The 15,084-nt window shown below is 28.7% G+C and overlaps 1 protein-coding gene across 1 annotated transcript; it reads right to left on the reverse strand.

Annotated features, from left to right (window-relative positions):
* Positions 1–8,033: 8,033 nt before the first annotated feature.
* Positions 8,034–11,442, reverse strand: LOC136088011 (uncharacterized). The gene is made up of 2 exons (XM_065811648.1): positions 10,716–11,442; positions 8,034–8,812 (listed from the first exon to the last, which is right to left on the reverse strand). Exons 1-2 carry the CDS (start codon positions 11,440–11,442, stop codon positions 8,034–8,036), a joined length of 1,506 nt encoding a protein of 501 aa, XP_065667720.1.
* Between the last annotated feature and the right edge of the window lie 3,642 nt (positions 11,443–15,084).

Consider the following 15,084-nt stretch of genomic DNA (forward strand, 5'->3'; position numbering starts at 1 on the left):
ACCATTCATAAATATAGTAAGATCTAGATTATTGCGAAAACAATTGGCTAAAAAAAATTTGGTTTTATTGGAATTAAAATTCACCAGCCTCTGTAAGCCCCATGCTGTAACAGAAGTAAGATCTTTTTCATGCTCAAATTCCCCCTCCAAGTATTCAGAGAGTGTTGGCTTCTTATTAAGACAAGAATAAATGGTAGTACCATCAGCGAACAATGCCAACTTACATGTGATAATATTTAGAAGATCGTTAATGTAAATTAAAAACAGTATAGGGTCAAAGATAGAACTTTAAGGAGCCTCTAAATTTGCGAGGATTACAACCCATTGTTATCCTTTAACAATTTTCCACTCTTTCATTGTTGAAAAGGAACGTTCTCCTTCACAAGAAGTAGCCAAGATGCTCAAATAAACCCCAAGTGCAATGCATACATTTGGGAAAGCAGTAGTTAAGCTTTTTGAAATTTTATGCTGCAACATTCTGATTTTTCTCAATAATATTTCATGATTGACGTACTATTGACTTCTGTCAGTAAACTGAATCTACCTGACAATATCTGATATGCCTTGCTCCTTCTTTTCATCCCCTATAGAAACCTATCAACTATAACAAGAAAATTTCTAAATTGTTCGCTAGCTGTCTAAACTACATCTGTGCCACTGACTTTACCTTCATCAAAGAACCTTGTATGCTATATCATTCTTGCCTCTTTGTAGTCTCACGAAACAAGTTGTTTTGTATTCTCCTGAAACAAGTTGTTTTGCAGTCTCATGAAACAAGTTGTTTTGTAGTCTCATGAAATAAATTATTTTGTAGTCTCATGAAATAAGTTATTTTGTATTCAAAAGAATTACATATAGTTTTAAAAAGAATCATCAAGGAAAAAGTTTCTAAAAGTCAAACATATTTCTAAACCAGGTTCTTTGAGTGCCTTGCTGACAATTTTAACTTTAGTTAAAATGTTATTCGATAGTCATTTATTCGATTATTTATATTAACCAAGGACGTTCATTTATTTGGTTATTATCAAAACACTGCTGTGCTGTTTTGGTAATAACTGAATAAATGAACGTCCTTGGTTTTCTGCTTCTGGTTTTGTTGAAAGACACTTTTTAATTGTTGAAAATGTTTCCAACACTTCTGAGTAGTTCAGTGCAAAGGCTTTCAATGCATCTGCACGTAAGGACCACCTAGTCTGTGAAAGACCTTTAACAACATACACCTTGTTATTCATGCTTGCAATAAATTTTGCCCATCTTTGTGGAGACGCAGACAAAAAATGATATATTTTCTTGATTGCAACGAATAATTGTAATACAACATCCAGCTGAAACTGACCCAACTAGATTTAAACTATGTGCGATACGTTGAACATAACCTGCAAGTGGATTTACTTCTAACACTCAAGCTTGTAGACAAGTGTATTTACTAGCCATATTGTTAATATCAATATCTATTTCGATAAATACAATAAAACGTTCAAAAACTAAGCAACTGGGCAAAGCATAATATAAAATCAAGGTAAGCTGTTCCATATGAGCTAAGTCAGGAGTTGAGTTAACACTCAACCAAAAATCTTTTTCTGACTTTACTTCTAATAGAATTTTATATTTTACATTTTCGGCTAGTAATTGAACTAAATCACAAACTGTTGATGAAAGGTATGATACGTTTCCTCTCCTTGTATTACCTTGAAGACGAATATGCTCCGCTCTAAAAGTCATGGAACTACGCAATAAGTTTCAAGCAACCAAAATAGTTGCCACTGTTGTGTGATTCTAACAATTTCGTATATCTATAAAAGGCCAGTCCATTTTCTACTAAAAATTGAATCAAAATAACTGTCAAAACATTGATCCAGTACAAAAGTTCGCTTTATTGTTGTTTAAGTAGCGCTGAGTCAATTCAAAAGCTTTTTTACTTTTCAATAAATTTGCATATGTTTCGATGGTGGTCTTTGCTCTTTTCATAACCTTGGATTACCCTATCTGAATGTTTCCAGTCATTATATCCTTTTACAAAATCTATATCTTTATCAGTAGCAACAGGATTGGAACAAAATAGCTTACACACATAGCAATAAGTGGCACCTGTAGAAAAAGAATATATTAACGATTTTCTTTCTACTGCTTCGCCATTATTTTTTTCACCATTGTCCTGATGAAAAAAACGTTGTCGTACATATCATCTCTTTGAACCTCCAAAGTTTCTTTTTGATACATGATGATTGTCGGCAAGAATACTTTGAAAAAAAATCAATTAGATCAGGCGTTATCTCCCAATTTTGAAGGATCACTATCACACACCTGTTTGCTTGTTGGGTTTTGTTACTTTTTTAACACCTTGACTCCCCTAGTGTAACAATGCCAGTCGCAGTCCAAAAAACTGCACTTTACAACATTAGTAAATGATAATGTGTTATGCGCATTGTTAAAATTGTTTCAACATATAAAAATATGTTGCTTTCAAAGAGATTTAATATTTGAATTTCAATTAGTTTGCAATGTTATAATCCAAATTTTATCCAAAAAATGTGCAGTCACAGCGAAAAGTTTTTTGTTAAAACGGCTGGTAGCGAAAAAACAGCATAGGTATTTTATTTTGATCTATTGTTTTTTTAACTTTAAACATTTTTTTTCATAGGTTTTAAAAATAAAATTTCGTGTTTTGTAGGCTTACTGTTTTTTGTAGATTTGAGGCAAATGCCTCATCTGCCCCATAGGTAATCCGGCATTGCTTTGCAATAAATTATGATTAAGTAAGGTTATTGATAAAGTTCATAGTATTCATTGGTATTTTAGCAGTGATATACAATAGTTTAAATTGAAAAAGCTTACAAGACTCTCTAATCAAAGATATTAAAAAATATGTAACTAAATTTAATCATTATTAGTGAATATTGTGTGCTTAAATAAATACTACATTTAGACTACAAACATTTTTTTAAATATTTTTATTTGGGCAACAAGTTCAGAATTTAAAAAAAAAAGTTCTTACGAACCACGGTCTCCACTATTGGTTAAAATCAAATATTACGTATTAATGATGCGGGTTAAAAATTAAATAAAATATTAAGTGTTAATGATGCGGGTTAAAAATTAAATAATTAGAGTAAAGATTTTAATTGAACTTTAACGTTTTAAAGCTTTATAAAGTTTCTATTTGTATTATTATTATTAAATTGAGTATTATTTACAACACCTTTGTATATAGGTGAGTTAAAAAAAACAACAAACAAAACAAATTTGAATATAAAAATAAGTGGTTTTTTAAAAGCATCTGATCCACGAAGTATTAAAATTTGATAAATCAAGCTCCAGAAATTTTCCCAATTTTTCTAATTCTATTATGAGAGAAATATCTCAGATTATATATTTCATCCTAATGCAGCATATAAAACCACTATCTAACAACAACTATGATGGTGCCATTCTGTCTATTTCTTAAGATTGTTATATTTATTGTACCTACTATTCTAAATCTACTCTAATCACACTGCCAACTTATCTAATTACACTACCCACTACTCTAATCCCACTACCAACTATTCTACCAGTAAAAGTATCGATGTGGCTACTTCTGTGGCAACACTGCGGCCACTTCTGAAGAATCGGTCTTGTTTATGTATAACAAGAGTTTATTTTAATTTCAGAAAACAAAGACAAGTTTCCAATTTTAGCAGTGCTTGCTCGCAAGTGGCTTTGCATTTCTGCGTCGTCAACGCTCTCTGAGCATACTTTCAGTGCCTCAGCCGACGTTTGTCATGACAATGTTAAAGAATTTTGAAGTTTCTTATGCATAACATTTCTTTATAATAGCAAATTTTTTGTAATGGTTTTCGGAATTCGATACAATATGAAACGCCACAAGCTTCTTAGCCCTGATTTTAATGACGTTGATGATGATAAAGATAGAACTGCTCATACAACTGTTGAGCCTATGACTCCACCAAGAAGAAAACAACAAGCTCCACTGTCTCGCAGCATTATCAAATGTTCTAGCACTCTTACAAGCGACCGCCAGCATGACAATTCAAGGAACATCAAAACAAACAAGAGTATATGAGTATCTTGTAATTCAAAAGGAAACGTAAAGCGGCACCAACCATCAGCAACTATAATCTGAACATAATATTGAGCCTCATATCATCACTTTTGGAGACAAAGAAAATGGTGTATTTATAGTTACCGTCAAGGGTGCCAGGCCAAGTCAGTCTTAAGCTCCATTATCTGGTCAAGCTGGTTTAAGTTAACCAAGCCAACCAAGTCAAAATGCATACTCACTATCCAAAATGCCCAAACTGACTCTGCAAAGATATGATAGCTAAATTAATGACGTGGAATCAGTAGCAAGCAGGCAAGACTAATTGGTGTGGAAACCAGTTGTACTTAAATAAACTCTTACAATATTTGTAATTAAATTAAACTTTGATGCTTTTACTTTTCTATTAAAAATTATTTAAAAAATTTCATTAAAAACCATTTACTCTACTTAATTATTTCTAAATTAGGATCTTGCTCGTTAATCGTTAATCGTTAAATTTAAGTCAATAGTTTAATTTTCTTTCCAAATTCTAAAACCTTTAAAGAAGCCTTTAAAATTTCTTGTTTATTTTTGGAAAATACTTTCAACTTTTTTCCTTTTTATAGAAGAATTTAATTTCAATGAAAGTAAACCCTAATTTGAATTTGCGTTGTTTCTTTTTAGAATGCTTTGTTACGTTAAAAAATTAAATGCAGTAACAGGTGCAGACTAGTTTACAATAGTTAAATTAAATTTACAATGGTTTAAGCTTGTTTATGATGATTAAAACAACTTAATATTTTTAAATGGTACTTAAAACAAGTTTACACATGTTAAGCAAGTTGACTAACCTATGGAATTGCTATAATTAACAGTTTTAAAGTGTGTTATAACCTTTATATCATAATTAACAAATCAACGTACCTTCATTAAATGCTATTAAGTCTTAAAAATTAACGAGCAAGATAGAGTAAATGGTTTTTAATGAAATTTTTTAAATAATTTTTAATAGAAAAGTAAAAGTATCAAAGTTTAATTTAAAATAAAATTAAAAAATCATTTTTCATATTTGGTTCAAATCCAAGAAATGCAACAATAGCGCAGTAGTTAGCGCGCTTGCCTCCGAAGCTAAAGATCCGCGGTTCAACGCCACCTATGGGCAAGCTTTATAACGTCGGTAAGGAAGGAGGCGTGAACTTCCTTTCAAATATTCGTCCGCGGTGCTCTGTGATAATACCGTAAGGACTTTTTGGGGCACCTAAAATAAAAAGATAAAGTAAAGAAAAAAACCATTCATTGTCGTCATAAAAACTATAAAACAATAACAGTTATCGTTATTTATACGAAACATAAGTTAGGTTAGGCTTTGATGAGAGCAAACTACCAAACTAAAAAGTCATCAAGCTTTTTCAATCTGCCGATGGAGCCTGCAAAAAAATTGTGACCTAAAAAGTGCTCGAAACTATGTAAAACTTTATATCTGGGTAATCCTGACATTTTCAGGATTTCGACGATGTAATTTTTAAACTAAAGTTGGTAATATGGACAAATTTGATCAATTTTAATTTTTTTTTCATTTTTTTAGTTTTGAAAATCTTATTGAAAAATATGTGTTTTTAAGCAGGTTTTTACGAAAAGTTAAATGATTTAAAAGTTTGACAAAAGTCAACCTACAAAAAGTCAATCTACAAAAAATCACTCACAATCACAATTTTTACATTTTTGTTGTTTATAAACAACAAAAATGTAAAAATTAATTACAACTTAAGTAAGTTGTAAACATAAACTTTTTGATAATTTTCCAAGAAAAATCGTAAAAAATATAACAAGCGGAAACTCGCAAAAATAATTGCAAAACTTGAAATTAAAATTGAAATGCGAGAGAACTTTTGAAAAATCGAATTCCAACTATCGTTTGCGAGAGGGGTTTGGCTAAACTCAATCAAAATATCTCAATCAAAATTTTGCGAGAGTCTTATGTTTATTATAACATTTTTACCACCTCATACGCCCGTGGGCTAACAAGATGAATTTTCTATAAAAGCATTGAAATAGAATATTACAAAACCCATAAATATTAGTGATTTTATTTGAAAAACTTCCCCCAAAAAATATAAAAACTATTTTTTTTTTTAAATTTCATAATATAGTGTAACTAGATCAAATTATACTTTTGAATAAACAAAATTTTAAAATAATCAAGTGGCAATAATTGCAAAAGGGTAGGGGAGAGTCGGGTATTGGCAAACATCTAAGCTAGAATGCAAATTAAAGACACCAGTTATACAAAATTGATCATATTTATTGCTTATCAATTAGTTTAACTATTCAGTCACAAACCCTAAAAAGCAACTTTTATAAATCTTTTTATAAAATAAAAATTTATGACAAAAATAAATCAATTGGTGTTTGAAATTACCCTACGTACGTGGGGTAATTCCGAGCACACCGGGGGGACATCACAAACACTGTTGTGTAATAACGAATAAAATGCTAATTGTAATAACTAAGTGCCAAAATTATATTATGCAGCAACAACAACAAAAAAGGACTGGTTTTATATCCATAGAAGCTACAACAGAATGTTACTCAAGAAAAAAGTTGCATAAAGTTGTCAGAAAAAGTTACAATCAAACTATAGTGAACATCAACCGCAGCTTCATTACACTACTACAAGTCTGGAACTGAGCATGGGATCCCCTCTAAGCAGGTAAAAAAGAAATAGTCAAATTTATTTTTCTGTAAGGCTGTTTTGACCATGTTCGGAGTTACACCGTGTTCGCCATTACCCCACTCTCCCGTATACCCATAAAGTACGTGCACAGTAAATTACTAATTTATGACCCCTCCCCTACGTTGCAGTTTTCAACAATCTCTTCCTATCTGCATATGCAGGGCCGCCGAGAACTTTCATGACGTCCTGGGCATTGTAGCAATTAGGCGCCCCTATAAGCATGTTTTTTTTATTTATTAAAAACATCTACAGTTAACAACTGTGTTTTTATTTCCAATACTGTTAATTTACATCCATGTTTTTAAGAAAATCTAGATCTTATCTGGATTAAATAACACTATTGCAACACATTCACTATTTAGGATTAATTAAAAGATTCTTTAAAATTAATATTGAAAACACTCTTTTTTGATATAAAATGAAGATAAAAGTTAGATAAGTGTTTTCTACTAATTTATATATATATTTATATATATATATATATATATATATATATATATATATATATATATATATATATATATATATATATATATATATATATATATATATATATATATATATATATATATATATATATATATATATGACTTGACTGACTGTATATATATGACTACCGATGACTTGCCTCTGCAACTTCCTCAGTTAGTAATAAATAACAATATAGTAAACAGAGTTTCATCACTTAAAATCTTAGGAATAATATTTGATGAACATCTTAATTGAAAAAATCATATTACGCTAGTTGAAAACAAAATTTTTAAAACTATAGGCATTATGCATAAAACAAAACACCTACTAAGTAAAAAATGTTTAATACATTTATATTACTCTTTTATCCATAGCTACATAAGCTATTGAAATATTGCTTGGGCAAGTACATGCCCTTCAGCATTAAAAAAATATATATATTAAGCAAAAACAAGCCAGTAGAATTATATGTAACGTGCATAAATACGCCCACTCCAAGCCGTTACTCTGGGAAATTAAAGCTTTTAATGATGAGAAATTTGTAAAAAATATTTTACACTTACTATAGGGGCTTAACTTCTGTCTTCTTCTTGCTCCTGTCGTTATTAATTTTTTATTTAAATCTTATTGATAAAAATTGTAAAACAAGAACGTTGTAAAATGTTTAATGGATGACGAATAAATGCTTCTAAAGTTCTAAAGGTTTATATATATATATATATATATATATATATATATATATATATATATATATATATATATATATATATTAACTGGATATTTAAATGTTTCTATTTTATTATAATTTTATTTAGAAAGGTTGATTCTTTTCTGAATATAGTTCTTAGCAGTTGTTTCAAGCTTTAATCTATCGTGTCCATTTTCTGCAAACATGTTCACTAAAAACTGTATTTCATTATTAAGATATTTTTTGGAACAAATTTTAACGGCACGAGATACAAAACCTTTAAAAACACCCATAACTATTTTTGGATTAACGTTTGATGTAGGTTTTATTTGTATATTAGTGATAGCCGATTTTCGATGGATTTTGAAGTTATAGTATGAGTTATTAGTATTTGTTACAGTTATATCCAAGAAGTTTAATTCTTTTTTATTGTTTTCTTTTTCCGAAGTATATTTTATTGCTGGATCTTGTTCATTTAACAACTTTAGAAACTTATCATGATTTTGTATTGAGTCGAATCTTGCATGACTGTCATCTACATACCTTCTGTAAGTCTTTTGCGAAAAATGACCAATCTCGGCAATAATAAGAGCTTTTGTTTCCAAATGCTGTAAAAACGCTTCTGCAACTACGACCATTAAGGACAGACCTATAGATCCCGAATTCGGTATAGATCTTATCTCATTTTTGTATAAAAAATAACATTGCTTAAGGCAGAGTTCAATCATTTCATGTATATCACTAAGAGTTAGTTTGGTTCTTTTTTTAAGATTATCAATATCGTTGTTTAAAATATCGATAATCACAGGAATCGCTCTGTCAATTGGAATGGAGGGATATAACGCCACCACATCAAAAGAGATTTGAATTTCACTAGGATCGATTAACCAAGATTTTGCTTCGTTGACAAACGAGGAGGAGTTTAATAATCTTGTTTTTGTTTAAGGTTGGTTGTATAATTTTTACAAGATGCTCTGATGATCCATATGGTGGGGTACCTATAGTAGAAACGACTGGCCGCATTGGATAGTTCTTTTCTGGCTTGTGAGCTTTTATGACTCCATATAAACGTGGAGGTATTATTATTATTATTATTATTATTATTATTATTATTATTATTATGTATTTCGCCGATAAGAAAAGTTTACAAGTTTATGCAATACAAATATATAAATACATGGCTGGGGCAAGAAGAAGACAAGTTCTGTCTTATCACCAAGCCCCTTTAAATAAAAATGTCAATAATAAAAATACAAAACAAAGTAACTCGTTAAATAAACGTTAAACAAAACGTTGCGTTAAAATAAAATAACGATAAATAAAAACTAAAAAACATTTTACGCTATATTACAGTGTAATATATCCAAAAGTATACGAAGATTTTTTAATTAATTATTTTAATTAAATTATTTTTTTCCTAACTGGTTTTAGATTTATAAACCTTTTAAAATCATAAAATAACAGATAATTAAATCATAAAATAACAGATAATACACGAAAAACAAACAAACAAACAAAAAAAAACATTTTTAAAAACATTTTAGTATCTTAATGTGTCTTTTATATGTGTAAAGTTTATTATATCAGATAAAAAACAACGTCATAATGTACAAATTGAAATGTATATAGAATATATATTTAAACCATATTTATAAAGAAATAGACAAACGTGATTACTCCTAATCAAAGGTTTCAGAAAAATTTTAATTCGTTGTCATTTATTAAAAGCTTTTGCTTAAGTTTGTTTTTAAATTGTTTAATAGAAGAAATAGTTTTTAACTCATTATTTAATAGCGTGTTCCAAAGTTTAGGACCTCTGTTAGCAATTGAGAACTTAGTAACAGAGTAATAGATTTTAGGTTGAACATAATTGTTATCTGAAAATCGTGTTTGGTATAGATGATATATTTTTTCCAAAAAAAAGTTAAATAAAATAGGTGCTATTTTTTTATTAACTTTGAACATAAAAATAAGAATTTGATAAAGATTTAGTTGAAATACATTGAGAATATTAAATTTAATGAATAGAGGTTTAGTGTGTGAGAAACGATCTACATTTCCAATAATTCTTAAAGCATGCTTTTGTTTAATTAATAGTTTATTTATTTTAGTTACGTTAGTGCTACACCAGGCAACGTTTGCATAACTTAGGTAGCTATGAATAAATGAAAAATAAATGTATTTTAAACAGGTTTGATTTAATAACTGCTTAGCTTTGTAAAGTAGACCAATATTTTTCGAAATTTTATTTAGAATTATATTTATGTGCTCCTTCCTACTCACATTTTCATCAATAACAACACCAAGAAATAACAATGAACGCTCTCTTATTATACAAGAGTTATTTACAACTAAAATTAGAAGATTTAATGGGATGAGTCTCTTTTCATGAAGACGATGGAAGAAAGTATATTTTGTTTTTTTTATGTTTATGGATAATTTATTTGCTATAAACCATTCACTTAGTTTTGCAAGCTCTTTGTTTACTGTTTCAAATAAAGAATTAATATCCTTATCAGAATAAAATAAGTTGGTGTCGTCTGCAAATAGGATTGAATTTAGGATACTTGAAAATTTATTTAAGTCATTTATATAAATGAGGAATAAAAGGGGCCCTAAAATTGATCCTTGTGGGACGCCGCAGGAAATTGTCGCTAAATCCGTTTTACTATCATTAAACGAGATGTACTGTTTCCTGTTTGCTAGATAACTTCTTAACCATGCTAAGTTATAACTTATGATATCATAATTTTTAAGTTTGTGCAGGAGAATATTATGATCCACCGTATCAAAAGCCTTACTTAGATCAATAAAGACGCCTAAAGTAAATTTGTTTTCATCAAAAGCTTTAAATATTTCGTGTACTAGATGAATGATTGCACGATCGGTTGAATGGCCAGATTTAAACCCAAATTGTTTATCGTAAAGAATTTTATTATTAGTTAAAAAAGAAAACAGTCTGTTATACATAACACGTTCTAAAATCTTGGAAAAGCAGGTAAGAATTGAGATTGGTCTGTAGTTTGAGACATCAGAAGGATCACCTGTCTTATAGATTGGTGTAACCTTTGCACATTTTAAGTTTTCAGGAAAAACTCCGTGTTTTAAAGATAAATTAAAAAGTGGTATTTTTATAAAACTTATTGGTTTAATAATGACAATACTACTGACATCATCAGCACCCGAACTTTTATTAGGTTTTAGTAAAGAAACTGAGTTTAATAATTCATCTTCTGTAAGTTCATGATTAGACATGACAGATTTATTTGGTGTTAGGTATGAACGAAAGATTGTCTGAGATGGTCCTATTTTAGAGGCTAAATTCGAACCTACATTAACAAAAAAGTTATTAAGTGTTTCTGCAACTAATGATTTATTTACAATTAAGTTATTATTAATTTTAAGATTAGTTGGAAGTGCATTTCGGTCCAGATTTTTCTTGCCAATTACCTCTTTAATAATGTTCCATGTTTTTTGTGTACTGTTGTTTTTCTTTAATTTTTCAGAATAATAGTTTTTTTTGAGCATTTTAGAACAGATTCAAATAAACGTTTATAACTTTTATAAACGTTTATTTTATAACTTTTATAAACGTTTATAACTTTTATAAAGTAGTTTCATTTACCAAAGTTCTTTTTTTAAGAAACTTACAATATAATCGTTGTTTAATTTTGGAAGATTTAAGGATTCCCTTCGTTATCCATGGGTTTAAAAGCGTTTTCGATTTGACTAATTTAGTAATTTTAGGGAATGCTTCATTATGGTACGCAGTCAGAAGAGTATATTTGAAAATAAGTCTTGTTAGCTAACTTTTTTTGTTTTCGTAACCTGCATAATACTTTCTGGAATTTAGTCATATGGGTTTAAGTCGGGTCATAAGTGATAGTTACTGAGTGTTTAACTTCCTCTTCTAATTTATAAAAAGCGTCATCTTCGTTTATAAGTACAAATCCTGTTCCTTTATCAAATGGATAAACTGCTAAACCATTCATTTTTTTCCTCAAATTATTTAAAGATAATCTTTGTTCTTTTGATAAATTATCGGGTAATCTATGTTTTATATTTTTAATAAGAATTTTACTCAGTTTAGTCGAATCTTTTCTGCATCAGATTTTTTACTATTTTTTTCTAAATGTAAAGCAAAAGATTCGATCGGTGTTAAAATTTCTATACAAGGCAACTTTTTAAACGACGGTGCAAAATTTGGTCCAAGATTCAGGAGATTTATTGTGGAGATGTCTAACTGAGTTTGCGATAAATTTAAGATTCCAGATTTAACTATATTTTTATTCAATCCGTTTGATAGTTTTTGTTTAATGTAAGTCATTTTATAAAGATTTTTAAATTTTTCTAAATTATAACAAATATTTTTTATAACATTCTTACTTGTAAAAAATCTATATTTTGCTTCGTTTCAAGCGTGTATCAATAATTTTGTTTGATATTGTTTAGTAATATTTTCTGCTTTTTTCGATTTAATTGGTGATCTTACTTTTAACGATGGTGGAATTATATGATTGGAAACGCACCTTTGAAGAAAGATTAATTGGTTTTTCGATATTGCATTTCTAATTTTTTGTTCTGAAGTTTTACTGTAGAATTAAATATCTCCTTGCTGTAGGAATTAGTAATAAAATATTTCAATGTCATATCTTGTTGTACTTATATATATATATATATATATATATATATATATATATATATATATATGATTGGTCAAATCCGAAAACTCTAGCAATAAAATTAGAGTACGATGAACGTAAAGTTAGAGAATCACTTGAAATTAATTACGCCTCAACATATCAAGAAATATATATATATATATATATATATATATATATATATATATATATATATATATATATATATATATATATATATTTCTTATATATTTCTTTATATATTTATATATATATATATACAACAACGTGAAGGATTTTTTTGATGTTTCACACATTGTGAAACAACCCCCTTACTTTTGTAATTTATAATATTTTTCTACAAAATTTAAAATCTGTTGATAAATTTAAATTTAGATTAAGATAGTAAAGATGTTAAAACAAATAAAAAAAGAAGAAAAAAATTCAAAAATCTGAAAACAAATACTGGAAACTATAATATATATGTCAGGAATTAATAAGATGTACTTTAGTTTACTGTTTAAACGATGAAATCCTTTTAAGGTCTTTAATTTATTTTTTGGAAATGATTCCATGTTGATGGACCATGGTTTGTAATTAGAAAACTTGACTGCTGTGATTTAATTCTCCTTAGGTGATAGCTGTACCATTTGAACGCAGATTATATTTTTCAGAAAATGATATCAAGGAAATATCTAAAAAAAATATTTGGTAGTAGATACTTTACAGATTACAGATATTAATTTTCATGTATAAGTATTTGGTACTTATACATGAAAATTAATATCTGTAATGTGTTTAGCTTCTCAATATCTTGAACCACCATGCTTTTCATCACTGGGGCCGAGTTTACTAACCTATTCAAATAATTAATTGCTTTGCAAGCATGGTTTTGCAGACTTTGCAATTTTAGCAATTTGGTTTTATGGGTTTTGGCCCATACAATATTTGCGTACAAAAGCTGACTATGTACAAGACTAAAGTAAAGCATATTACGTGATTTACTATCGAGAAAAGGTCTTGACTTATACAAAACACCTATTACAGAGGACACATTTGTTTCAAGAAAAAAAGTACTCCCAAGTAGTACTTCATCAAAAAGTACTCCCAAAAATTTTGTGTATTTTTCACGTTTAATTTGATTTTTATTAATAAACAGTTTAGGCAGCTTTAACGGAAGATTAATTGATTTTTTTTTATGAAATAGAGTAAAGCTAGTTTTCTTACAATTTAGGGATAATTTGTTTGCTATAAACCAGAGGTTGAAATTTTTGAGTTCAATATTCATAGTTTCAAACAAAGTCTTTGCATCAGGATGATTAAAAAATAAATTTGTATCGTCAGCATACATAATTGTAGATATTTTTGGGGAAGCTTTATGCCTATCGTTAATATATATTTAAAACAATAATGGACCTAGGATTGAACCTTGAGGAACTCCACACATGATATCAAGGGCTCTTGACTTTTCTAGTAGTACAAATTGCTTTCTGTTAGACAATTAGCTTTGAATCCACTTAAATGTTGAGTCTATTATACCGAAATATTTTTGCTTGGAAAGTAAAATACTGTGATCAACTGTATCAAAGGCCTTGAAAAGATCAATAAAAACTCCTAATACCAGTTCATCACTATCAAATGACTTACATATTTTGTCAGCAAGTTTAATAACAGCATGTTCGGTAGAGCAATTGCTTTGAAATTCAAACTGATTTTCGTATAATAAATTGTTAAATGTAAAGTAATTATTGACTCTATTTTAAACTACTCTCTCAAATACTTTTGAAAATACTGGAAGTAGAGAAATAGGTCGATAGTTAGAAACGTTATTGCAAGCACCTTTTTTGAGAGTCGGATTAATTTTGACTAAAAGCGCTGTTAAAGAACTTAAACTTTGATGAGAAAGCGTAACGGTACCAACGTTTTTTAACTTGGTTTTAAACATCTTTTTAAGTTCTTTAACAGCGTTTTTCTTTATGTTCGGGGAACTCATGGAAAAAACTGCATACCCAGGTTGATTGGGATTTTTCTACCATCATTCGAATCATCTGCACATCATAAATTGATATTTGGTTGAAGCTAAAGCAACAGCTTTAGAGCAGCAGTAATTTTCTGTAGTCATTTTGCAATTAGTTTTATAGCGGCAATCTGAGCTGAACTTCTTATGCCCGAAAGCTAATAAAGCATGATCTTCTATCTGGCTGGACTGCAGCTAAAACAAAAAGGTCTTAGATTTTTATTTATTAAAATAATTAATGAAACTTATATGTAAAAAGTTTAGTATAGATGAAGGAAATCAAGGTGTTCATATGCTGACGATTGATGTTGTTGCAGCCGAACAAGCATCATAAAAACTTACTGTTTAAATTCCTTTTACTGTTAACTTTTAACTGTTTTTAAACTTTTACTGTTTAAGTTTCTTTTAAGTTCTTTAACAGCGCTTTTCTGTGACAAGACCTGATGGTTATTTTAAAATAATTTCTTTCTTTGACAATTTATTAAAGAATTAAACTATTTAAAACTATAACTC

The sequence above is a fragment of the Hydra vulgaris genome, chromosome 12 (genome assembly GCF_038396675.1).
Source record: "Hydra vulgaris chromosome 12, alternate assembly HydraT2T_AEP".
NCBI classification, from domain to species: domain Eukaryota; kingdom Metazoa; phylum Cnidaria; class Hydrozoa; order Anthoathecata; family Hydridae; genus Hydra; species Hydra vulgaris.

Coding starts and splice junctions, on each gene's coding strand:
- LOC136088011 (XM_065811648.1), bottom strand. CDS start 11,442: ATGCTCAAAAAAAACTATTATTCTGAAAAATTAAAGAAAAACAACAGT. Junction 8,813..10,715: donor AGGCGTCTTTATTGATCTAA/GTAAGGCTTTTG, acceptor TTGTCAACGAAG/CAAAATCTTGGTTAATCGAT.